Source organism: Bombus bifarius, unplaced genomic scaffold (genome assembly GCF_011952205.1).
Source record: "Bombus bifarius isolate JDL3187 unplaced genomic scaffold, Bbif_JDL3187 scf7180000007979, whole genome shotgun sequence".
Lineage (NCBI taxonomy): Eukaryota > Metazoa > Arthropoda > Insecta > Hymenoptera > Apidae > Bombus > Bombus bifarius.
In genome coordinates, this window is record NW_022884364.1 from 578,322 (window position 1) to 604,649 (window position 26,328).

General features: G+C 30.9%; 5 protein-coding genes across 10 annotated transcripts; 1 reads left to right on the forward strand and 4 right to left on the reverse strand.

Moving 5' to 3' along the window:
* Positions 1–4,964: 4,964 nt before the first annotated feature.
* LOC117204647 (4'-phosphopantetheine phosphatase) lies at positions 4,965–10,613 on the reverse strand. 3 transcript variants are annotated; one of them, XM_033442228.1, is made up of 14 exons: positions 10,528–10,613; positions 10,214–10,405; positions 9,759–10,038; positions 9,450–9,633; positions 9,281–9,373; positions 9,005–9,158; positions 8,422–8,612; positions 8,056–8,330; positions 7,847–7,999; positions 7,667–7,754; positions 7,313–7,517; positions 7,060–7,217; positions 6,820–6,989; positions 4,965–6,739 (listed from the first exon to the last, which is right to left on the reverse strand). In XM_033442228.1, the coding sequence occupies exons 2-14, from the start codon at positions 10,320–10,322 to the stop codon at positions 6,427–6,429; spliced, it is 2,373 nt and encodes a 790-aa protein (XP_033298119.1). In that variant the 5' UTR covers positions 10,323–10,405; positions 10,528–10,613; the 3' UTR covers positions 4,965–6,426. The 3 variants fall into 3 exon arrangements, with proteins under 3 accessions (XP_033298119.1, XP_033298118.1, XP_033298117.1); XM_033442227.1 differs by having other exon boundaries at positions 4,965–6,350; positions 6,416–6,739; positions 10,214–10,567; XM_033442226.1 differs by having other exon boundaries at positions 10,214–10,567.
* Positions 10,614–11,269: 656 nt separating this feature from the next.
* LOC117204620 (alpha-1,2-mannosyltransferase ALG9) lies at positions 11,270–14,906 on the reverse strand. Of its 2 annotated transcripts, none has more exons than XM_033442161.1 (12): positions 14,767–14,906; positions 14,300–14,438; positions 13,958–14,163; positions 13,755–13,868; positions 13,565–13,675; positions 13,201–13,483; positions 13,018–13,134; positions 12,727–12,940; positions 12,500–12,641; positions 12,301–12,430; positions 12,079–12,209; positions 11,270–12,000 (listed from the first exon to the last, which is right to left on the reverse strand). In XM_033442161.1, the coding sequence occupies exons 1-12, from the start codon at positions 14,844–14,846 to the stop codon at positions 11,859–11,861; spliced, it is 1,809 nt and encodes a 602-aa protein (XP_033298052.1). In that variant the 5' UTR covers positions 14,847–14,906; the 3' UTR covers positions 11,270–11,858. The 2 variants fall into 2 exon arrangements, with proteins under 2 accessions (XP_033298052.1, XP_033298053.1); XM_033442162.1 differs by having other exon boundaries at positions 14,300–14,452; positions 14,767–14,858.
* Positions 14,907–15,155: 249 nt separating this feature from the next.
* LOC117204621 (cilia- and flagella-associated protein 300-like) lies at positions 15,156–16,718 on the forward strand. Its single transcript, XM_033442163.1, has 6 exons — positions 15,156–15,306; positions 15,425–15,506; positions 15,590–15,659; positions 15,723–15,895; positions 15,958–16,130; positions 16,199–16,718. Exons 1-6 carry the CDS (start codon positions 15,212–15,214, stop codon positions 16,395–16,397), a joined length of 792 nt encoding a protein of 263 aa, XP_033298054.1. The 5' UTR covers positions 15,156–15,211; the 3' UTR covers positions 16,398–16,718.
* Positions 16,719–16,794: 76 nt separating this feature from the next.
* LOC117204619 lies at positions 16,795–22,133 on the reverse strand. 3 transcript variants are annotated; one of them, XM_033442159.1, is made up of 11 exons: positions 21,985–22,133; positions 20,185–20,338; positions 20,067–20,115; positions 19,808–19,991; positions 19,614–19,734; positions 19,013–19,541; positions 18,754–18,959; positions 18,435–18,672; positions 17,331–17,547; positions 17,093–17,265; positions 16,795–17,007 (listed from the first exon to the last, which is right to left on the reverse strand). In XM_033442159.1, the coding sequence occupies exons 2-11, from the start codon at positions 20,316–20,318 to the stop codon at positions 16,909–16,911; spliced, it is 1,950 nt and encodes a 649-aa protein (XP_033298050.1). In that variant the 5' UTR covers positions 20,319–20,338; positions 21,985–22,133; the 3' UTR covers positions 16,795–16,908. The 3 variants fall into 3 exon arrangements, with proteins under 3 accessions (XP_033298050.1, XP_033298049.1, XP_033298051.1); XM_033442158.1 differs by lacking the exon at positions 21,985–22,133 and adding an exon at positions 20,925–21,421; XM_033442160.1 differs by lacking the exon at positions 21,985–22,133 and adding an exon at positions 20,863–21,421 and having other exon boundaries at positions 19,808–19,989; positions 20,068–20,115.
* Positions 22,134–22,393: 260 nt separating this feature from the next.
* LOC117204754 (sodium channel protein Nach-like) lies at positions 22,394–25,723 on the reverse strand. Its single transcript, XM_033442479.1, has 5 exons — positions 24,020–25,723; positions 23,694–23,886; positions 23,455–23,615; positions 23,229–23,378; positions 22,394–23,096 (listed from the first exon to the last, which is right to left on the reverse strand). Exons 1-5 carry the CDS (start codon positions 24,151–24,153, stop codon positions 22,415–22,417), a joined length of 1,320 nt encoding a protein of 439 aa, XP_033298370.1. The 5' UTR covers positions 24,154–25,723; the 3' UTR covers positions 22,394–22,414.
* Between the last annotated feature and the right edge of the window lie 605 nt (positions 25,724–26,328).

Sequence of the window (26,328 nt, forward strand, 5' to 3'; positions counted from 1 at the left end):
AAAATTCAATATGAATAAATATGGTCGTATCGCGTGAATATCGAACATAAACGATTAAAGATTCTAGGAAAATAATCCATTCGCGATTCATGAAATTATCTTAATGCGCGTACCTACATCCCATTTCATTCTCCGTGCAAACAAATCTGAGAATTGCAGGGCTGCGTTTATCACGGTGCAATCGTAATAAACAGCTGCCATCCCGGCGAAATTAAAACCGAGCCATACTCATAAACCAGGCTCTTTCATAAGCGCTTACATGCGGCACACGTGAACAAGCAACCTTTTTTCACGTGTTTTCACGTGTTCACATTTACTCTCTGTGTCTCTTTCTCCTCCTTTTTTCTTTTTTTTTTTATTCGCTACGCTGCTATTCAAAGATACATACGAGCTTTAATAACAGCTGCCAAAACATTCAAAAAGCACGCGATTATAGGAATCGTTCGTTAAAGAACGAACATCTTTTTGTACATTTAGAAAAAAAAAAAGAAAAAAGCACGACAGAGAACTAACGAATATTCTGGTTGCAGGAAACGCACGATAAAATGTGACGCGCAAATGAAAACAAATTCTTCTACGTTTCCGTTTCGCTCGGGGATCGCCTTGTCAAAACTAATTTCACATAACCGAACCGTATCGTGCGAAAACGGACAAGAATGGAACGAAACGGTACCCCCGACGTTCACCATTGTTCTCGGTGCACTTCCGCAACGACCGAACGTCTGTTGACCATCAACAACACTGGGGACCGGCGATAGCTTTTAATAACTTGGCGCTGAACGGGATCGAAACCGAAATACCATCGTCCGATCTATCGTCGTTATTTCTTTCTAAGGATTATTCGCGATGCCGCGACTTAAATCGTCGAGTTTCCATCGAATGGAATTATTTCATCCATTTATACGGCGATAGTACAGCTTAATAACGCAGAGTGTAACATTTCTCTGCAAATTCCATCGATACCTGAGAAAGCGACGAACGAGTCGTAATACTTGAATTGTTTCGCGTTCTTTCAGATTCGAAGAATTCGTTACAAATTGATAATTACCACGATATTTCGCGTAACGCGTCACGAATTTCATTTCGGTAACGAGAGAAACGATAAAAAAATCCTCCGCATCCCTGGCATAGATAAGCTTACGCGAACGAGAGCGTGTTCTAATTGCGAAATTAACGTAATTAGAGCGGCGATGGTAAAACGGAACGACGATTCATCATTTCCTCGTCGTTTAGCAAATTTATCGATGCGAACTTGCCACCGTTCATCTATCAGCCTCCGGCTGTTATCGCTGTGTCCGTCTTAATAACGTCATTCGACGTACACATACGATAGATGAACAATTGAAGAGGAATTACGAATGATTAAATTATTATCGGGAAAGATTGCCGTGGATGTTACTTTGGCTTAGATCATTTTATAAAAATCAAGTATCGAGTAAACGTGACGATACTATTTCGTACTTTGAGAAATCTTCGAATCTTCGTCTAATCTAACGAATCGTTCGTCGCGGATGATCGCATGATATTCGTACAGAACCTATTCGTCGCGGATCGATTCCATTTCTAGGAGCTTGCAATAACCCTTCGATCTCCTTTGACACGCTCTCCTCTTCGGGATTGAAAAAAGTTAACGCGAAAAGCGTCTAACGATAACCGAATCCTTTTCAATATTTTCCTACCCAAGTGCTCGTCTAAGGTTGCCAATGCAATTCCTGACGATGCGACATAAGGATCCATTAGATACTGCGAATCCTCGAGGATTGTAGCTGAAACCCGATGGTAGAGGCGTATTCGACTTACGTTTCGTTTACTTGTAAAATATCCATGTTACATCTTAGTTATCCATCGATATATATAACTGCGATTTTTAAATCATCAGTAATCGCAATAATTTCATAATAGCTACACAGGTCATCGATTGTAGTAGTTCCTGGAATTCGATCACAGTTGCAGCATCTCTGTGCCGAGCGGGAAGGGGGTGATTCTACGCGAAAAAAGAAGTCGAAAATATAGAATAAAGATTTTTCGTTTGAGGCTTTGTTTTCGAGAAAATCGACTTTGAACTTTGGCTCGGCACGCGTGCGGTACGTTATAACGGATCTCACTGTAGATCGTTGTCTCGATGGAAAAATTAAAAAAAAAATTTTTATTCTATATTTTCGACTTCTTTTTTCGCGCAGAATCACCCCCTTTCCGCTTGTACCACCAGTTACCAACCACCCTGTATACAACTGCGATTTTTAAATCATCAGTAATCGCAATAATTTCATAATAGTTACACAGGTCATCGATTGTAATAGTTTCTGGAATTCGATCACAGTTGCAGCATCTCTGTGCCGAGCGGGAAGGGGGTGATTCTACGCGAAAAAAGAAGTCGAAAATATAGAATAAAGATTTTTCGTTTGAGGCTTTGTTTTCGAGAAAATCGACTTTAAATTTTGGCTCGGCACGCGTACGCTGCGTTATAACGGATCTCACTGTAGATCGTTGTCTCGATGGAAAAATTAAAAAAAAAAATTTTTATTCTATATTTTCGACTTCTTTTTTCGCGTAGAATCACCCCCTTTCCGCTTGTACTACCAGTTACCAACCACCCTGTATACAACTGCGATTTTTAAATCATCAGTAATCGCAATAATTTCATAATAGTTACACAGGTTATCGATTGTAGTAGTTTCTGGAATTCGATCACAGTTGCAGCATCTCTGTGCCGAGCGGGAAGGGGGTGATTCTACGCGAAAAAAGAAATCGAAAATATAGAATAAACATTTTTCGTTTGAGGCTTTGTTTTCGAGAAAATCGACTTTGAACTTTGGCTCGGCACGCGTGCGGTACGTTATAATGGATCTCACTGTAGATCGTTGTCTCGATGGAAAAATTAAAAAAAAAATTTTTATTGTATACTTCCGCTTGTACCACCAGTTACCAACCACCCTGTATACAACTGCGATTTTTAAATCATCAGTAATCGCAATAATTTCATAATAGTTACACAGGTCATCGATTGTAGTAGTTTCTGGAATTCGATCACAGTTGCAGCATCTCTGTGCCGAGATGACACGAGCATTTTGAGATTCCGTGCCCAATGCTGGAAACCCAATAGGGCTTAGATGTGATAGGTGGCTCAGGATCGAACGTAGAACCGTCTCTCCTTCTTCGGCTGTATCATGAAAAAGGATTGAAGAACTTGGCTCGTAAATGTGTTTCGTTCCAACCCACTCTTCATTCTTCTCTCGCGATACTTTTTCCATTCTGAAATCTCACGGAACGATCTCGAAGAGAATTTCAAGCAATGTTCGTTGACAGGAATTTTGCGTTTTAGGTTATGTTTGACTACATTTTCTCGTACTCATAAGGAAAAAGTGAAGCTCGCGGGGATACCTTCTATCTAATCCCGCTCTTCATTTTCGTACTGTAACGACTACCTAGCCGCGGTAGCGGCGCTCGAGAACTGCGAGCGTAATTTCTACGGAACCGTTTCACGTCAGATACATGGGTGCAAGTGCAATCCGCAATCGCGGAGGAATCCCTGGGAAGGAATTAAAGCTGACGCGAAGAGCTCTCAAAATATCTACGCGCACAACGACAACATTGTGTTCATGTGGCCACAAATAAGCGCATACGCGAATATTCTCCTACGTAATCTGCATGAAATTACGTAGTTAGAACACTGGCATTAAACGTACGCTTATAGCTGCGAGGAAACTTAGGCTAAGATTCGAGACGAAAGATCTGAACGTTGGATATCTCCGGCAGTGCTAATAGATCTTTCATTTTTCGAAGATTCAACGAAAACAGGAGTTTCGCATTAGAAACTACGAGGAACATCGACTTCCGGTCGAGAAAGATTCCATCTCGTTGCTAACTGGTCTTGCGTTGCCCTACTAGAGCTGAGTCAACATCCCCTAGATCTATTATTTCCCTTGCAAACAATTATAAGGATTCTCTGGACGAATAAATCTAGCTAAAGCTCAATGCATCGTCAGTTCGGCCAGAATTTCAAATGAAACGCGAACCTATCAAAGGGTTCGAGAGAAAAGAGAATCATCGCCGTAATTAACATTTCATCTCGTTCGAAATGTTATCGCGATTCTCTTTGCTTCTTAGCGTATCTATATTTGCATAAATTATATTCTATTTATTCTTTCCTTATCCTGCATCTCCTGTTATTTTCTCCCTGTTATTATCTCCTGTTATTATTATATTATATATTAATATATATTACAAATCGTTACGTTATCGTGAATTTTGTTACATTGTAATTTATTAGGATATTAAAAATAATTGCAATACGACTAAATACGAATTAACGATCGCAAAATTTTCGATGTTGTATAAGATTGAACAAAATCTGAGTAGATCTAGGCGGCAGAAAGGATTTCTACCGAAAGCAACACTACCGATCGAAGTGAAATATATAATTGATTAAATAATCTCTTGGATCGCGTTCGACGCATTAACTGACTTCTAGAAGCAAACCATCAGACAATATCGCCCAACAGGAATTTAATAAAGCCAAACTGTAGAACGTTGCGTAAGATGTGGCTAAAAGAAATGAACGCGGAACGTGCTTTGCATACATACAATCACTTTTCTTCTTTCCTCGTCGGTCTTCCGATTCTTTTTCTTATACCTTTTTCTTGCTTTATCAATCGGTATACTAGCCGATGCTTCCCTTTTCCGTATTTTCTTCGCGAAAATGCTTTATACTATACATCTTTTACCGAATCGTCCTTTTTTAATCTGAAAGAGCCTCCTTTTTACTTCCTTATCGGATATACATAATAGACGGAACGATACAGATTGTACCCACATGACCTCGATTTCCATTTTATCTACTGGTACGAATTGAACATGAACATGATTTATGGATCTCGCTGATAGAGGCATTCCTAAAAAGGTATATATAGCTCTCAAGAGGATATAGAATAATTACATATTATAGGTACTAAAGGAAGTAAGAGTATGTTGTACGAAATTTATTATTCAAAAATACATTTGCATTTGATTCATAAAATGAGATATTATACACTGCTGAAAATAATTAGCGGATCGCTATTATTGACTTGATAGATTGACATGTTATTCGTATAATACTGCGACAAATATTAGCCCTAAGACAATCATTAAAAAAAAAGAGTATACATACCTAGTAAATAAGTAGTATAATCAAACACGGAAAACGATCATTTAATTATTTTGAGCAGTGTATATGAGTAAAAGATCAACATCGTAAGTATGTAATATAACAAAATTTAGTTAGATCAATATTGTGTTTTTATTTGGTTAGAGCAATGCGCAAATGAAGCTACTGTGAAAACAAAATTTCTTCGACTTGTATATTAATTATTACTTTTAATGATCATTAAAATATCCTGTAATTAAATCTCAAAGAAGTTTACGTTTTATTTACATTTTACAAAACAAATCAAATATCACATACACGTATATGGATTGAGTATTAACAAATGGTTCACGTAGAAGTTTTTAATTTGTAAACCATACTAACATCATTTTAAGTTTCAACAATTTTTTTCTGTAGTTCATTTTCGTCTTTTATTCGTTTCTCCCTATAAAATCTCAGAATTGTATTCTAACAAATTGGTCATTTTTGGCGACGCATATCTTGCTCATTAATATCATATAACTAATATTCCTCTTGAATTTTTCTTCATAAAGAAAAATATGTTTAACACAAAGATTCCTAATTTGACATGAAGCGATAGATCTCTATACAAAAAAATTTCGAAGTCAAAAAACATTGGTATCCTAAACTGTTTTACTTTTTATGTGTTATTCTATTATATTGTCTATCAATTTACTGTTTTAATTTATACGAATATGTAACTTTCTATTAGAACGTTACATTATCACAGAATATGTACTGTACAGTATTTATATGATACAGGTCTGTAATCAATATAATTGGTCGTCATTATTTCCTTTATATCATCTTCTCTCTAAATCACGAATAATTTTATTATTTTTGACTAGGTGTTAATAGTTATTCACCAATGTTTCTTGTCAGTGTCAGAATTTTCATATTCAAATACATTGAAATACGTTTCATATTCGAAATATGTAGGCTAGATCACGAAGCTTGGTAAATTTCATGATATTAAAAACATATTTCCGAGGACCAAGCTTCAGTCATAAATACTATGTATAAATTGTATAATAATTACTCTATTGAAAACGAATAACGATAAATTTTATAAAAAAGTATTTAAATAATGTTCCTTGTATAATATTTTCATTCAAAATTATAAGTATACGAAGATTTTCGCTTCTTTTTATATACATACTTAAATACAAGTAAAGAAATACTTTAATGTATCAGTTTTCAATTTCTGGAATTAAAATAAATCTTTCAATGCGTATAATTAAATATTCATAATCTAATATAGTCACATACGTTTTTATCATTTATCCCTTTGCGTTACATGTGCAAATGTCCGTTGCATTCTCTGCACATTCTGATGGACATTCTTCTTTCATTTTTATTTCTATATCACAAACTTTATTATTCGTTGGTGGACGTTCATATTTACATATTACAGCATACATGTCACCACCTAATCGAAGTGCTAACCATCGATTTTTAACGACTGCTAATTTCAGACATTCACAAGTCATTTTTGCATAAAGATTCGTATGAAGCGTTCTACCCATTCCCTCTAATACGATAAGATCGACGTTATGTTTTACCATCGCAAGACATAGATCTAAATTGAGTCGGCTATTAAATATCAAATAATTCGTTAAAATATGTAAAACTCCAAATAATTATCTTGCAACTATATATATCACAATGATTACCTTAAATCAAGACAGGGACTAGCTTGAGCTGTTTCCATGGCAAACAAACGATTTTCTTTCAGAGCTTGTCTAATAACTTTGCATATTTTTGCTGCATCTCGTAATGTTACAACCAATTCTGGATATGTGACATCATTTAATGCTGGCATAGAATTAGCGCACAGTATAACCTAAAATAATTGTTATTTTAATTTAGGAAATATATTGTGGTCAAATTCGAAAAAATACAAGACAACTAACTTTTGTTCCTCGTTGTAATAAGTCACGAGCAAACGGTAAAATTCCCAATACTATATCAACTCCACTATTGTCAACGAAAATAGCAGCACATTTATGAGGTGGACCAGTTTTCAATCTCTCTATCCAATCATCCAAATCATCTTGTAGCCAAGGTCTACCTAAGTTTAAGAAAAATATCATATCATCTTTATTAATGATTTTCTTTTTTAATATATTAATCGTGATCATAAATGTCACAAGTCTGTGACAGTACCCGGTATTTTTGCTTGAGCTTCAGCAAAACCAAAATCTGTTGTCTCCATTAAAGTTGCAACAGCTTGTGCACCCCAGTCAAACATATTACCACTCAGAACTCCCAGAATCAAAGCTTTTATTTTTTCCGCTCCTTCCAATTCATCGAGAACTGCTATACGACTTTTTAAATATGTTAAGGCTTCTTCATTCTCCTTTTTCTTTTGCTATATGTAAAATAAAGATTATTATGTAAAATAAAGATTATTATGTAAAAGAAAGATTATATGTAAAATAAAGAAAATTAATTAAACATACATATATCAAAAAAATCATAACATTATCGATGTATAAATAAACTTTTCTAGAAACTTACATGCAGATATGGATCAGGAAAATCGAATTCTTTCATGCAGTGTTCAATAGTATCCAATAATACTCTGACTGTAAGTGTTCCATAAGCACTATAATGTAAAATGATTTAACATTATATTACAAATTATAGAATTATAATATATTTATATGATGTATACTTTTATTACTGAGCTGAACTTACAATGGTTGAAGATGTAGATAACGCAATCTGTTAACATATTTTTCCTTCAGTTTTGTTGCTCTATCTTTTGCAGTTGGACTATGTGGCTGACTGTGAATAGCTTTGGCCACAAATTTATCCACTGATTCTTCAAGACATTGAAGCCAATAATCTCTAGAAATATTAAACATTGCTGTATATGGTTAAAAGATCTACCATTCATAACTCACCTTGCTTCTTTATCCTCAGCAAGATCAGTTGTATCAGGATTGTAAGATGCAGGATCTTTCAAAAGTGGACAAAATGTTACAGCAGTTTCTGCTTGATCAATTTCCAACTGATCTACTTTAATTCCAAGATTCGTAGATATTGAATCTTTAAATCCTGAAGACCCTGCATAATTTTCCAGCCAACTATATTCATTAGACTGTTCAGCACCATACAAAAAGGCCCCAATTGCACCAAGATAACCTTCATGACGAAGGAAAAGAGGTTTTACCTTACCCTACACATAATTTAATAAATGTTTATCATTATTTTAAGAAAAATTTTGTTTTGGACTATGATTACGTAACAATGAGAAGTTTGAAACTAACATTCGACCAATATTTGATAGAATATGAAATAGTATGCATTGATAGAGGGTGGTTACGAAGAAAGTAACCACCGAAGTAAACTTTATCCATTTTATGTACAGTTGCATATAAACTTGCTATTTGTCCAATGTCATTGCTTACAGTAAATAAAAGACTTCTAGCAAGATCTGCCTCAGAATACTTTGGTCTTCCTAAAATCCAAATAACAGAATTTATTTCTTAAGAGATCTTATATAGTTAAGAGTTTTCGAGAAAAGACGTAAGAATATAGGTACTGAAATGATTATAAACCAAAGGAAAACATGTGATAATAAATAAGTTAAGCATACGACATATAGTTTAAGAAAAATGAAGATATATTTACATGTGTAATCTATAGTTTTTACATATAAGAGGGGATATATGTTTTGAGATAGTGCAGACAGGTGTGAGTCTCAGGTTGTGTTGGATACTCTAGGTGCTATATAGGAATGAGTGAGAACTAGAAATACATAATCCAAGTTCTTTTTCTAAGCCATGAAGCCAAAACATAATAAAGATATAAATACCTAAACATCCTATCAATAATTGTTTACTTTCTTACCTTTATCATTATAAGTAACTTTGCCAAAAGAAGATGCAATAAGGTCTGCAGATAAACCTTGTGAGGAATAATCACCTGCATAAATATCCTTCACTAACATATCAACATTACGGTGATCTCCTCTTTCTGCAAGTTGCAGCAATTCATCAAAGCCCTGTGTATTTTTAAACATTTGTAAAACTGTACTTATGTACTTCAGTAATATTATATAAATATAAAAACCAATAAATTATATACATAAGCTAATGTATATTGGACTGCATTTAATACTGATACCTTTCTTTTCGTAAGCAAACAACCTAATCCCCAAAATGTTCCACCTCCTGTAGCTGTACCACCAACTCTTTCAAATACTTTATCAGATTCAACCTAAAAGTATTATATAAATTAAAAAAAATAATACCCTACCCATTGAAGGTGACTAATCACTATATTTGTAACTTACTTTAAGAATACTGACACCGCTACCAATGTTTACTAACATATATGGAAATATATTAGGGTCAGCTTTTTGAAATTTATATTCAGGATTCCCATGTCTTTCAAATTCAAATGCTTCACAAGATATATTTTTAAGTAAAAAATTACAGCCTTTTATTAAACATGCGAATTCATCTTCTTTATCAACTCTAAAATAACGTTTTAATTGTGTTCACTTTTTGTTCGAAGTATTTGATTTTAAATTATAAAGAATTCATTTAACAGATGAACGACAAAACAACATAACTAATATTATCTTATATAAAATGCTTACATTAAACCTAATTTTTCTTGTAACAAAGCATTATATTTATATGCTCCTCCACCAGTCACTTTAATGTTTTTACCATAAAACCTCTCAACATTTACTAAATTCTCCTTCACAAAATCCAAACAATTTTCAATGTATCTTGTTTCAAACTTAACAAAGTGAAGCCTATTGCCTTCATGAACTCTGTATGCACGTTCTCCACTATTTCCTAAGCCTGTATCCTCATACAATGCCTTACGATAACTAATCGTTGAATAATAAGCTATTTTTGTCAAAGATAAGCCTGCAATCAAATTAAAGCCACAGCAATCTTTTACTGTATTATTAAAAGGTAATAGCTGATCGTGTTCATTTACAATAAATATACACAATTTTTTAATAACATTTAAAATATATTCTTAACTTAATTAAATTTGTGCATGAAAAAGGTAGTACAATAATGGTAGGACAATACATACCAATGTCGATCGCGAATTTTTGAGCATTTTTTAAATTTGCAAACACTTCAACAGCACTTGGCAATTTTATGGAATGAGTTCGTTCATCGTCGATTTCCAATGTTTCCATTTTATATTAATTTTAACGAACTACTGTGCTTTGAACCACGTAGATACTTTCACGACTACCAGACGGTATAAGAACTACATTACCTTAAGTATTAATTTTATCATCGTTTAAACATTTGCCAATGAATATCACGTACACATACAATAAAAGAAATTTTTCTGCTCTAGGACATACATGAACGCGCATGAATTAAATCCTTGTTTACCTGAAACTTATCACGTTGATTTAAAAATGGCTATTAACATTAAACAGATAGAGGCGCCGTTCGGTATACATGGCGCTAAAAATTTGATTTTAATCAAGTATTGCGTAGAATGCTTAATCACGTATAAATTAAGAAAATCAGATATTATAGTTGACATTTTTGTAGAACATACGACTTAATGGAGAATAGTACGATAATATGATTAATGGTAAAAAAAATTATGAAATTATAATTCTTTTTACATACATTATTTCTACATAAATATATTCATATATTAGGTTATTAGTATTTATGACGATAATTTTGACTATCCAGCGATACAATAATTATAAAAACTTATCTGACAAGGAGACAACAATATATATTTTTAAATATCATATATTATTTTATTTAATTAATACATTTCACTACAATTATATATAAAATATTGTTAAAAATAAATCAATAAAATAAAATAACAATTAAAATATATTCGGAAACTCAGATTTTACACATGTTCATGGAGTAAACAGTTATATTAATTTTTATCAGAATATTTATAAAATATAATACAATAATTTACAGAACATTTGCAATTAAAGTTAATTATATCGTACTTACACAAATATACTCATAAATTTACTATATATATATACAAAAATTTGTTAATTACAAAATAAGTATTATTTAATCATATGTAAATGTTATTATTAAATATTATTCACCTAGTACGGAAATAATGTTATTATATCTACCCCTTTAAGTTTCTTATATTCGTATATATGTAAAATGGCATCAAAGATACTTAGTAGCCTGTTGGAATCTGTGTTAAAATGTTAAAAATGCAGTAATTAAGCTAATATACTTTATATTGTTTAGTATTTTGTAAGTAAACAGTAATTGTGAATTTAATTTTTTAATATGATACATCTTTAAAAATTTGTTACACAAATTTATTACATATATTATATATATGTCATACTAAAATTTTTATATTGTCCAGTAAATTAAGCTACATTAATCACGTAAAATCGCTTATATATTTTTCTAGAATACACCAATTATATATTAAATATGAGCGCATATATATTGCTCCATATATTAAAAACTGTTTATTAAAACAAAAAATTTCTATTGTTTAAAAATCTGATCATGAATTTCTTCATTTTGAGCAAAAGTAAAAAATTGTGTAATTTTTTAGTTTTTTAATCATTCTTGGTTTTTCTTTGAACCCATTCTTTTTATCCTTTATCATAAAGTACAAAATCCATCTGAAATACAATATCAGACATGTCATTTCAATGACACAGACCCTGTTTATTAAAATCATATACGTGTTCCAAAATTTCTATTCAGGAAAATTTTGTATTTTTTTCTTTTGATAAAAGAGGAATCGATTTAAATTTAATATTTTGTAATAAATTATATGAACCATATGTACAAAATTTATGTGACACAAAAGGAATATAAAACGCACGAAAAAATCGATGCGATCTGAAAAATAAATGAGACATTAATTTAACATAATAGATATAAATAAAATTTAAAAATTCAAATGTGTAATTCACTTACCTTGCGGAATTTAAAAATTTAGATGACGTTATTATCGTGAAATTATCGTTTATTCGAGAATAATTTGGTTCTAAACTTGTGTCAGTACCAATGTCCAGGTCTAACACAAAATGGCATTTGTCTAAGCTAAACTACAATATAAAATATTATTGATTAGATTAGGCTTTGTATATAAACCCATACTTTTAATATATTTATATTATGATATAAATATCATCTTACATAACGTGTAGGTTCTTCTCTATTCATATCATTAAAATAGGGTTGTATAATACCAGTTGCATTTTCATGATCTAGGAAAGGTTGAGGTAACTGACCCTTAAACTCTGATCTGAGATACTGAAGTTTCCAACTAAAATATTGATTTTTTAGAAAATATGTATTGCTTTAAGTTGTATTTGTCAAAAAATATATTACTTACTTATTTGATGGAAAGAAAAAGCTACTCGGAAATCGGTGCCACTCTTTACCAATGCAAAAATTGATATTAATATCCTTAAATATTTCTCTCTCTAAACCAAGTTTATTAGCATCAATCATTACTTCCATTGGCGCATAATAGCCTGATATAGAACAGAATTTTATCTTGATTAAAATACATTTCATTCTCTAATTAATAATATACTTTGAAAAATTTTAGCTTTTTACCTTTGTATATTGCCAGTGATCTTGATATTCCAAGAAAACCACATATTAAGATGGCAAAAAATGTTATATGAACAGTATATTGTAAATAATGATAAGCAATGTGTGAAGAACTAAGCTTTGTCCTGATAAAAAAATATAATTTTTGGACAGTATCTACAGCTATACCTCCAACCAAACAAATCATTGGATATACAGGAAATAAAAATCGTTCTTCCTGTAATCAAAATATGACTATAGATATAGTCATGTGTTTTCATGGCCTTAATTACTAAATAATGTTACTTAATTTACCTTGTGAGGCTGTAAGAAAAACACTAAAAACCAAAGATATAATGGTGCCAATGAATACCAGTAAGATAAACATAGACGATCTCTTGGTCTGGCTGGTACAATTAGCCACACTAAAAGCTATATGATTCATTAAAGTATTAATAATTGTGAAGGTAAAAACATCATGAATTTTACAAATATTACCAATCCAAATGGAGCCCAAAGTGCACCAACAAAAATGAAATTGAAGTTCAAAAATCCATTATAAATATAATAACTGAAAGGTTCTGTTCCATAGATATTTGGCCCATGATTGGTGAAAACATTGTACATTACAATGTTCAATGGTGCTATTACCAATTTCCCATAATACATTGAATCTATCCATATCATTGGTACTAAAACAACAGCACCAGATATGATTACCCATTTCATAAATTTACTCCAGTCTTGTTTATGTATTAACATTTCCATTGCAATTGGTAATCTGCAAAGGATATGAAAAATATTTATAGCACTGCTACATTTCTGCCGTTTAAACTACTCTAATTCTACATAAAAATTATACCCAAGTAAAGCAGCAAATGGCCATCCTAATAAAGCTGATATAGCTGTAGCAAAGATTGCTAATTCATACTGCCGGCCATACCAAGCTGCTGTTGCAACAGTACTCAAATACCTGTATAAAAAGCATACAAAATTAAATAATCTAATTATTTCAACATTTGTTTAAATGATATTAATTTCATACAACATACATTGAAAAAGAGGATGGTAGAAATGCAGCACTAGCAATATACATGCCAGAGCTGAGGATAAGAAATACTAATGTTAACCTCCCTATATGAATCCCAAATTCTCTGCATACATTTCTATCAGAGAAAAATGATAAAATGTAATTATTATCTTAATATGATATTTATTGTTAACGAGTCCATAATATAATTCAACAGATACATACTTATAGAAGTATACTTCAGATAAAGCACAACCCACAGATAATAGACATCTTACAAAATAAAAGACTAGAACAGGATTTGGTTCTAGTAAGTAATGGTAAAGCTTTGCTGGTACCATATGAATCAGCAAATACATATATGATCTTAATGCATATTGTGGACTATATTCCCATGTTTGTTGACCGGTCCCATAAAGCAGATAGTGACTCTAAGACAAAATGCAATAAAAAAATAATATATGATTATAAAATAAATAACTCATTTATTAAAACAAAATAATGTAGTACAAATAAATTTATACAAATCATACAAAATTATTGAAACTATTAAGAACTATTCCTTACTGGTTCCCAATAGTTATAGGTTTCATCACAATCTGTTATGTGGCTCCAAATAGCAGAACAAAATCTAGCTGATAGAAGCAGCTTAAATGCTGTATCCACGCCAGGATATATGAGACCAGTATCAGAGGATTCTTCTGGTCTGAAACACATACCCTTAATTTTCCTTAAGATTTGTATTTAATTTCACATGCATGTTTACTTCATAATTAGTAGATTTATCTTATCCTAAGTAGAGTTTGTTAGCGATGAATTAAATATAAAAATAAAATAAAATAATTATCTATTGATAATTATAGAATTTCTATAAAATAACATATTTATGGTTCTTCATCAAAATAATTTAATATTGAATCACAAAAGAAAAGGTTAACCGGCATACAATACATTTAACTTTATTAAACACGAGATAACTAAACAATGCTCTATTCATTTTTTACTATTAAGAAAGAAAGAAATATTGCATCTACTTTGAAAATCTTCTGCCATTCAACTTTTTCAGTTCTTTCTTAGAAACAAAAAGCTGACGTTGACGTTGATTCGGCGCCATGGTTCCTCAAAGCCTTTTAACTTATTTAAATATTTGTTAAACTATACCAGTCTATTGATATTTTTGTTGATGTTAAAATCAATACTAGTAAATTTTATGATATAATATATCAAAATAATTATAAAAATAATTATGAAATAATTTATGTAAATATATTATAAATATACATATGCAGTTTCACATTTACTGTAACTATATTTTTGCTTGAAAATGTGATTCTTCTAATGTTTCTAATTCCCATATTTCTCATATTTATATTATAATTCTCAAAAATATTGTCTACTTGTCATGTAATAATTTATATATATATATATATATCTTTCTCATATTCTTATCTCCATAGTAACAAATAGCATTGTATAAAAATGGAGATTAAACCCAGTTATACATTTGTACCTCTTGCACAAAAGAATTTTGTTGGAATAAATGACAAAACGATTCAGGAATTTCTTTCCAAATGGTAACAATGTTAATTGATATATCATGTGATTGATTTATATGTATATACATGCAAAATTTAAAAGTTGATCCTTATCCCAAGAGTTGAATATAATAATAAGTTTATTTCAATCTTACAGGGGAATAAGAGGAAATTTTATTATTCAACATTTTACATTCAATGAACCCTTTCAACAATATCATAAATACCATTTGGCTGAAGTTAGTTAATTACCATATAATATGTTTTTAACTTAATTTTAAATAATTCTAATCCACTACCTACTATCTTTTAATTGTTTTAGGCTTTCTTTCAAGATAATATTGTAACTAAGGAATTATTAACAAAACAAGGAAATTATTGGTTAAAACAAGGTAATAAAGATATTTTTCTATAATATGATATTAAATATTGTTAATTTTTGTCACAATTAATAGGCATAGTAGCATCAAGTGTAGAAATAAAGCCAGTTCCTTGTTCTGTTCTAAACATGACTTTTTTTAACAAACTAAAAGATCCCAAAAATGGAGTTGTACATAAGTCTGGAATTATTTGCAAAAGATATGATATGGAAATAGAAAATTTTTTGATCTCTGATAATCTTAGAGCGGTATGGATCTTTATTACAATTAATTTAATAATAATATGTACTTATCTATAATAAATTTATAGATGTTATTAGATGAAGAATGTCCAGAATATAATTTATATTTAAAAGATGAACGCGAAGAATTTATATTTCATATTTTTCAAATGCTTGTTCTTGGTGGAATATTGTGTCAATATGAGGATGTTTTAAATCCATACTTAGAAGTGACAAAGGCCATTTATAAAGATTTAGTAAGGTTGTATAATACTTGCACAAATATTTTGTTCTTAAAGTCAATAATAATTATATTTTTTATTATCTTAGAGTACAAATGAATAAAGATGCAGACTTGTCAATCAGTACAATAGTTCTACAAATAGTGGCTAAAGATAACAGAGGACAAGCTTATTTTCCACATGATCCACATCATAAACAAAACATAGGATTTCTGTTAATTGATGGTACTACTCACGAGATTACAACATTCTTACATCAGTTTGGAGAATATTGTCTTTTACAATGAATGTAAAAAGAATTTACACATATAAAAAGAGTTATATTATAAGAATATTTTATTAGTATAAAACGTTATTTATTACGTAAATACTGAAAATTTTTATTAATTCATTACATTGTATTGTGCATTATTTACATTTTATATTCAACATGTACCTAACACATAATAGTTTGTTGATATATTACTAAATATATTACTAACACCTAGTAATATAAAATTTAGTAACAAATATTTTGATTATGCAATTCATAAATACTCTTTGGTATCACGTTAGTTGGCACTAATGAAAATAAATAAATAGCTTAGGATACTGTCTGTCTTGCACTGTTTTGTTCTATACTTCATTCTATACCACATTTGAAATCATATAAATGGTAGTTTATATTATTTTTTCTACATTATGCTTGTGTTTAATATAACTCTAATCACAGCACCTTTATGATTTGTAAACTTTGTTGTGATGTTTTCTCCGCTCCAGTTTTAAATACATGTGTAACTTTCTTCAAGCACTAACTGTTTAATCCTTACAATAACAGTATTTTCGTAAATGAAATAATGAATTTTCTACACATCTTGCCTGAGATCCATACATATTGATCCTACTAACATCTGAAATCTAAAATACGAATCTCAATATATTTTCATTTGTATATTTTTTTTTAATAGCTATATTGATTAATATAATTTAATTGCAAACTTACTTTGGTTGAAAAAGTGTTTTTCTTTATATCATAATTAATACTGGCTTCAAATAAACCAAATCCTGGCTCTGTTTTTACTTTCAACTGATAAGTTTCAGTAGTTAATTTTGTTTTTGCACTAAAATCTCCCATGAAACCATCTTGATCTCCTGATTTGTAGAATTTCAGTAAATCTACAATTTTACACTTTAACAATAGCAGATCAACATAAGTAAGAGTTATAAATTGTTTACAATACCTTTATTAGGTATAAGTTTAGCAGCCCACAATATCTCTTTTAATTTCAACTCTTCACATATGTTGCGATGATTTTCTGTATAAACATTAAGAAATTGGACAAAATACTTGGCTGCAGCAATCACGTTATCATCGTCAACTGAAATTTCTTGCCAACTCAGGCATGCACACCAATGTGGTTCTATAAATGCATCTGCACACGTTCTCTCTAACGGTATCTGCATCGTTATACAATATGATTATTTATCAATTTGTAACATTTATTGTAAGTTTATATAATTATTTAAAAAACATTAAATTAGAAAATTAAAGCAGTAATAATTCTGTTTTGATTTTCTTCTTCAATTTGATATAATGTAAAGATATATAATAGCATAACTTTAAAACAAAATAAATAAACGTAAAGTATTAGGTTAATTTATAAAATACCTAGTGCAAATTTTTTTCTCTGGGAACTATTCCATTTTGAACTTTCTTTACTCATAATACCTGATGAATAGGGGTAAAATATAATGATTTTGAGTTTAGGAATCCATTGATTCAAAGGTTATGCGTTTTTAAAGTTTGGTTCTCTTAGTGTACTATTTACTTAGCTTAATCACGCATAAAAGCACGTATATGTTGAAAGATTCCCAACATTTCTCTTATCTCTTGGCAGCAGTTTTCGATTAGTTTTTGTACACTAAACATCTCATAACTCTAAAACTAATAGCTAATTTTTCGACCCACGTTTACTGCGATCTTTTACTACTACACTGAAATTTGGCACCAACTTTTATGAACACCCTGTGCAGTCTTACCAATGCTAATTTACTCTATCTATTTAATCTATCTACAACTTTTCTACTTTCATGAGACAGTATCTAGTTACGTCGTCATAGTATATATCAACAAAGACGAACGTTCTGTATATCTAGCAGGAATAATACGAAAAAAGCTATACAGAATTTTGCAACCTTTTACGTATAATAGCTTTTGAACGGGAAAATTTTTAAACTTAAAATTACTTGAAGGTATTGCTTAAGGTTTAAGATATTACTTTCAGTAAATATAGATTCCGATCAAAAAATGAGATTTCATGTAATGGATTTTATATAATACCCACCTTATCAAATAAACTAATGGCTCTTTGCTGACGGTCTCCAATTTTTGGTATTTCAAAATTCAATATGCTTTCTAATGTTTTGTGAACGTCAAACGGTGTCGTTAAATAATGTGTATTATGTAAAAAATTGGCATAAGCTTCTGGATAAACTCTTTTAAACCAAGGGGGAAAAGCAAACGAAAAAAATGGTAATCTTTCCTCTTGTTTACCTTGCAGAGTGTTACGAATTTCTGCAAACCTTTAAAATGAAATTTACAACGTTAGTTTTTTTTAGATGTACAATCCTATACAACAATTAAATTTTTCATATCACTCAAACCTATGTCCATGATCACTCATCACTATCAATACTGTATTATTTAAATGACCAAATTCATTTAAGTTCTTTAACCAATTATGTAAATCTTCATCTACTACACCTATGTCATTATAAGAATCATGTGAAAGTTCTCCATGAAAACCAAATAGAAATTTTGGTTGATGTTTGTGGACATCAAAAATTTCTTTAATATAATTCAGCATTACCTAAAAGAATACTAATGATGTAATTGTAATATAATTCAAGAATTCAACCATACCATATGTCTAGGAATGCTTCCAATGCAATATTTATTGTAGTATCTAAAATATGGTGCAGCAGCTAAATAGAATGTTCTCATATAATGATCAGTTGGTTGTTTCTTAAAACCTTTTAGACGATATGTGAAAGTTCCAATATGATGGACATCCTCCATGAATCCTGTTATATAACCATTTTCTTTGTACTGATTCCATATCATTGGATATACATCAACATAATTTGCCTTTAATCCCATGCGTTTTCTAGTATCTGGAAGTTCAAGCTCAATCTTTCCAGTAAGTATAGGAATAAGAGCTTGTGGTGTTCCATCACCTACTATATTGTATCCTTCTAGTATTAAAGCTCCTAAGTATTCTTTTAAATACCGATATGTTTTTGGTAATTTGCGTATAAATGTATTTCTGGATAGAGAATCAAAGCCAAACATAAGTACATTTAGTTTAAGGGCCTTGTTTCCAACATATTCCCATTTACTTTTCTCGTTTACTTTAGGATCATCCTTCACTCCGGCCATAATACTGTGCCATCTAAAAAATTGTGTAAAATATAAATTTAACTAATTTGTCAGTTGACTATTTTTCTTAATATGTTCTTCTTACTTATTGCCATCTTTTGATTCACATTTAATATCAACAAAATCGCTATGTTTGAGAACATAGGAATCTTCAGACTCAACAGCAGGTTCGAATAATACATTGTAATCATCATCCCTAAGAATTTCTGTGAACAATTGAAATAATTATGTCTAGTATGTTCAATATGAACATACGTCATACAATTTCATAAAACTAACCACTGAAAGAGCAAATTATGGATCCATGTCTTTTCTTTGCTCTGCTGCTAATAATTAATCTTGAACCATGGAGAATAACCCAATTTTCTGGTGTACATTGCAAAGGTGGGACATCATGAATAAATTTGGTAATTTCTGGATTAGAAACATTTAATTGAGGTAGTTTGCAAGCCACAACTCCTCTGAAAACATATAGATCTCTTTGCATTTTTATATTTAAAATAAAATTATTCTAATAAAATTATATATATTATATGTACCCAACATAAGATTGTTCAGATTCCTTAATTAACCGAGATATGTGTATTCTGGAATAACACAAATTACAATTAAAGATGATATATTCTTATATTTTAAGGAATTAAATTATTGCTTACAGTTTATCCAGATTTGACAAATCATTGTCACTAAATCCCAGTTCCGAACGAAAAACTTGTACAGCACAAAACAGCAGTAAGACAAATAAAGCTGTTATTGTGAAACGACGAAGATAACATGACATAATCCTCATCTTTATTTAGTATATCATATCTGGAAAACAAAATGTATATTTTTATCTTATACTCTGCATATGAATGTTCTAACTTCTGGAAATATTTCAGGGTAATAAATTTCTTTAAAATTTAATGTAGTTTTCAAAAACACTGTAATTAATAATGTGATTAATAAGTAAAAACATTTGTTTATATACAGTCACAAAAATTTATTATACAATAGTAACTAGCATTAGAATTAGACATCAACTTAAATAACAAAAAGTCAAATAAGAGAAAAAGGAAAATCAATTCAAAAGGAAGTTTGTTAATTAAGTTTGTTAATTTTGAATTAAATTAATTGGCGGCATTATTATGTAGTGCCTATTAAACTATTTCCTTTGTGCAGAACATTGTATATAGTTCCTTACTAAATCTAATCCTTAATAAATTTAGAAATTAAAATTCAAGTCCTTTTTTCTTGTTATAAGATTACATTACAATTATTATATATTACTACATTATGGTTGAAAAGTTTCCTTTAAAAAATTAACTGGCAAGGTTTTGTTAGCATAAACGTACGTGAAAATCGACAATCCAGTAACTGGATAAGTGACTTTCTATATAATGGCAATACTTATTACGTTCGCAGCGTAGACGTAAACCCAATCGATTTTTTTTTTAAAGGAACCGTCGAATTAGAGAGAAACTTTAAGATTTAATGTATAAGTAATTATGTAATGTATTGAGATTTTTTCAATAAGCTTCTTTTCCTGTTACTTCCACTAATATTATAGGAGTGACAAGCATAAAATGAGCACATTAAAAACATTTAAAAACTTGATGTTTCTTAAAGTTTGTTTTTCCTTTTTCTGATCATTCATTTGCCTTGTTTTGAAATTATCTCCTATTTTATCACACCGAAACGTTGCAACAGCGAAAATATGTTATCGGGTATTGACATATTCCTCTCACAAAACTGTAGATAAAAATGACTTTGATTCCAAACTAAAGCTGCCACTGTGCAGGTTATTTAAGGGAAATGCGCATTAAAACTGCATCTCGTATATTGCAGAATCCACAAATGCAAAGAGAGGGAAAGAAAAAAATTAAATCTCTAATGCTTTCACCACCCGTCCATCATTATTCTTGCCGATTATTATTGATTACGAACGGAAAGATTTCAATTGTTCGACTTTAATCTTTTTTTATTATAATTATTTTATGATTATGATAATCTTTTTTTTTAAATGATAGCATAGAGATAATAAAAATAATATATATGAAATATTAAACAGAGGTATTTGATAATTTTAAAAATATAATAAATTAAAATTACGTACTTAGTAATGTATTATAAGCAATAAGAAGCTTATATGAGATTGATACAGTATGCACCCTGTTATCATTCTAAATACTTTCTGATAATGATTTGATTGCTTATCGATAAAGATATGTGAGTATTCAGTTATCAAAACAGAAGACACAGATCACATAAAAATTGATGTGAAACGTATCACTATATTAATGTTACTCAGCACTTCGTTGATTCCTTGTTTAGCTCAATATATTATTAATTATTTCCAAAGTATGCCGTCTGATCTAGTTAAAAAACTATGTATTTTGAGAATTCCTATCACTTCATTGCCTAATAATTTGACATATACTCTCGACAAAAGAAGTAACAATTAAGTAAAAATATACCTGTGAACAATGCGAAACTGGAAAGAGTTGGTAAGAATTCCGTATAGATTCAACACAACCATAAAGATAAACACTCGTATTAGTCGGAGGCGTGCCGAAAATGTCGCATGTACCAACGAAACATCGCAACGCGCAACGATGAACGATAAAGAACGGTGCTAGCCTTTCTCTGTGCCATCCCGCTAGGCATTTAGCAATATAGCTCTTACCAACTCCGTTATATTTACGATACAAGTAAGGATTTGAAAGACTGTATTATTTACGCGCGCTTCTAATTACCGATGCGGATCGTAATGCGTCTGCGTGAAAGCATTGAATAAATATGGAATCGTGATAAGGATCTTGCGACTTTGAAAGGATTAATAGCACGGGAATGATAAAATTATAATTTATATCGTTAAACAAAACAATGCAAAACTTTTAAAAGGAGTTAATCAATATACAAATAATATTTTTGATTAGTATCTGCTTTCTGTGGAATTTTTTCCACAACATGAACAGTCATGATATTGTACTGTTCCCGAGATGATTGAATTACAGCTCCACAATAAGTTCTAAGAGTAAAATAATATCCAATTTCGATAAATACAAATAAAGAATATCCTAGAAAGAGACCTGCAATACCACCGAACGATACAAGTAAATCTAAATAACCAAATCGTACTTCTCTCTTGTAGAGAGCTGTTGGCCATTTTCTCAACATAACTCGATTCGTATTTTTAGAAGAATTTTGTATTTGCGTTACGCTATATGACGCATGGTCGCAAGATAGCCAACAGTTACATTGAGTTATATCGATTTTAACGTTATTGAAACAGGAATACTTTGAAAGTGGGCATTCTGTTTTACCATCGAACGATAGAAACCATGGTAAACACTTACAATATTTAAATATCTTATCGATCAAACATTTCATTTCACAATCGTTAAAATTGACAAAATTTATATCTTGCTTAGTATAACATTTTCGTTGTCGAAGAGACAAATAACGAATATCGGGAGTTGTATACGTTATATGAACAATAAATTCAATATCTATAGGAAAATGTGCTTTTACTAGGGCTCTTTCACCTGGACTTGGACTCGTAACATTTTGTTGCGTATAGTAAACTCTGCAAATTAAAATCTGAATTTAATGATATATTCAAGACCTTGTAATACAAGTATCACTGATTATTTGTATTTTATGGCAAAAGAATTATTTAAAGAAAGATTTTATTTGTAAAAAGTAGGTATATATTTACCTTAAAGGATAACTTGAACTGAACATCCTAAATTCAAAACTCCTTAGATGATCAAGAATTTTAAGTGGCTCTAAATATTTAGATTTACAGCAAATACCCACAGCCGTATGTACTTTTACAAATAGTGCGTTACATGATATATTTATTCCCCTAAGTTTTATAATGAGTCATATAAAGTATTGTTTCAATTTTCTGTTTGTAACTGAGGTTAAAAAGTGATATTTACTTGTATACGCAGTCACTAATTAAAAGATCACAATCAGGTCCCATTGCTTCAAAAGTTTTACGAAAATTGTTTTTGTTTTTGTAAGTGAGAGGGAACGATTTTACATCGATACGTTTTTCAAAAATCCAATTGTACAATTTTTCGTATATATATATTTCACCCTATATACAAAACGTAATCTTATGAGAATAAAGTTATGAGAAAATGAGTAATTTTATGAGAATAACAGCTACGTTTACCTCAGGTATATCCGAATGATTCAGATGAAACCAGTCGAAGCAAACAAAGATTTGAGGAAATTCAATATTAACATTTTCTGTTATTATATCTAATCCGGTTATAGTTGGCTCTGTTTGAAATTTATCTAAGATGATTATGATTATAGCTATGATCGCTAATAGCGATACAAATGTCAAGAGAAACCATATTAATCTACGAATAAATCAATTAAAAATTAGATAATAATATAATAAAGAGAGAGAGAGAGAGATACTTTTAAACCGTTAAATAAGTTATTTACTTTTTATACAATTAATTGCAAATAATTGCTGAATTATAAAATTACCTTTCCCACTTAGGTCGTGTGGAATCCACAAAATATGGAACACCATGCAACGTGTTTTCCAAAAGATATTCCCTTGATCGGAATTTCAAACTGGAATGTAATTCCTTGCATGAAGGATTGTACTTGTATTTCATTTTAAACTGAGCCTGGCACCGTATACCTTTGCAGATATATTACTACTAATAGCAAATAAGCTGAACAACGAGATCAAATCGACCGTTTTTTGAATCGCATGTTCACTTTAGATCTATATTATGCATATTATGCACGTAACACGATTAATTTATCAGCTTGATCAAGTAAAAGGGAACAAAATAGAATTATAGATTAATGTGTTACAAGGCAAAGCAATAACGCTATTTAAATATTCCTTTATAATAAAGCGTACCACTTTTAGCTGATCAGTGCTGTTCGTTTAATTATTATACCGGTTAAAAATTTTGTAATAAAAATTATTGATCTTAAACGATAAAAAAAAACGGAGGTAAAGAAGCGAAAAATATCTTACGTTCTTGGCTGAAAGAAACAAAAGAAAACAACATTTATTATTCTCTTTCTTTCTAGAACGAAAAACGATTGCCAACAGGAAACTATCGATAACTATGCGTTTATTCGAAGTATTGTCTTTCGAATATACGTTTTTCCAGTTGCATCTCGTCATTTAAGAATCGGCCATCGTCTGTGGAAACACAAACAGTCCTCATCTTCGTGCCAGCTTCTTTATTATTTTAGACCACCCCCTCTTACGACCACCATCTGCATGCATACCGACGTTGTTCCGGTCTTCATACCCAGGAAAATCGACGATCACCGAGTTAAAGCGGGTGTAAACTACCCTCTTGATGTCTTCCTCGGATCAGATTTCGCACACAGAGTTCTGCTCTCTCTTAATGCGAAAATTCATCGTGCCCCATCATCAAGCGCACGACCGTTTGTTTTTCTAACTTAAAACACGTGTTTACGCATTCGAATATTATTCCTCGTGTCTCCTTGCATAGATAAATAAAGAAATTAACTGAAATATCAAACAGACAAGGATGTTTCAAGCGAAGTGAAATATCATCGAAGCGACATCAACGTTTGTCTTAAATAAGAAGAAACCCAAGAACCGAGGAATCGTATGACGGATTAGAATTGTCAGGAATCGCAGTAATAATAAAAAGATGTCTGAAACTTGAAAGAAACGAAGAAAAAGAGAAAGAAAAATGAACGATCCCCTTTGTTAGGGGGCCGCTCGACGCACTGGCGAGAAAATACTTCGGAGAAAAAGAAGCGGCGCTATTCTTGCGTCCAGGTGTGAGCCTGTAACGCCAGTGTAAATATACAACACTTACGCCATTCCGACGGAGCCTCTTCGAAAACTATTAACGTATCCTCCTATTGCGGCTTTGCCGACCATTCTTCCGTTCCGACCCATTTCTCTTTCTACTGGACCATGTTTTCGTCCCTTCGGAACATTAAGTGGCACGTGTTAAAGAACTTAATCAGGTAGCCATCAACGTTAAACAGCCACCGACTCGATCATCGTTCACTTACCGTCGATGAAAGATTACTGTCATTCGCCAATAGTATTTTACCTTGTCCGAGGGTGGATATGATATTTATGCCGTCAGGCACATATGGCGTAACAAATAGTATGCCAAAACATGAGATCACGATGACTATAGATCGAGGACGTTTGTGGAACTGTACATTTTTGTGGAAAACATTATTTACATGTTGTTGTTTATAGACTCGTTTACCATAGGATTGTTTATTTTCAATATTAAGTTCAATTAAATCAACGTAAACAGAGCGTTATGCTCTTATATTTGCCACTCTCTTTTTATTTATGTATATGATGTTATTTTGTATGTCTTATAATCGTAGGATTAACATACAATGATTAAAAAGCGTGATCACGTTATCTGCAGATTACAGGATTTGTCGTACTTTTAATTCTGATCTTCAAAATCCTTAGCGTAGTTTATGCGTGTTAATTGTATCAGGATAAAATTAATTACATTGCGATAGTGCGGCAAATATTCTACATACGAATAATCTGCAGTTGTCCTCAATTTTCGATGGTTGTAGACGCGACGTTACGATAGAAGAAGATTGATTGTCACAGAATTTATGATTTTATTATTAACATATTATATTCTATTTGCATTAATACACATGCACGTGACTGCGTTGCAAATCATGTCGATGAACTTTTCTTAATTAGTGACTGTTTCCCTAGTCGATCATTGTTCCTTGGGATACTAAATTGATTAGATTTCGTAGCTTTTCATAGGCCTGACAGTCAACGTTGCTTGAAGAGAAAG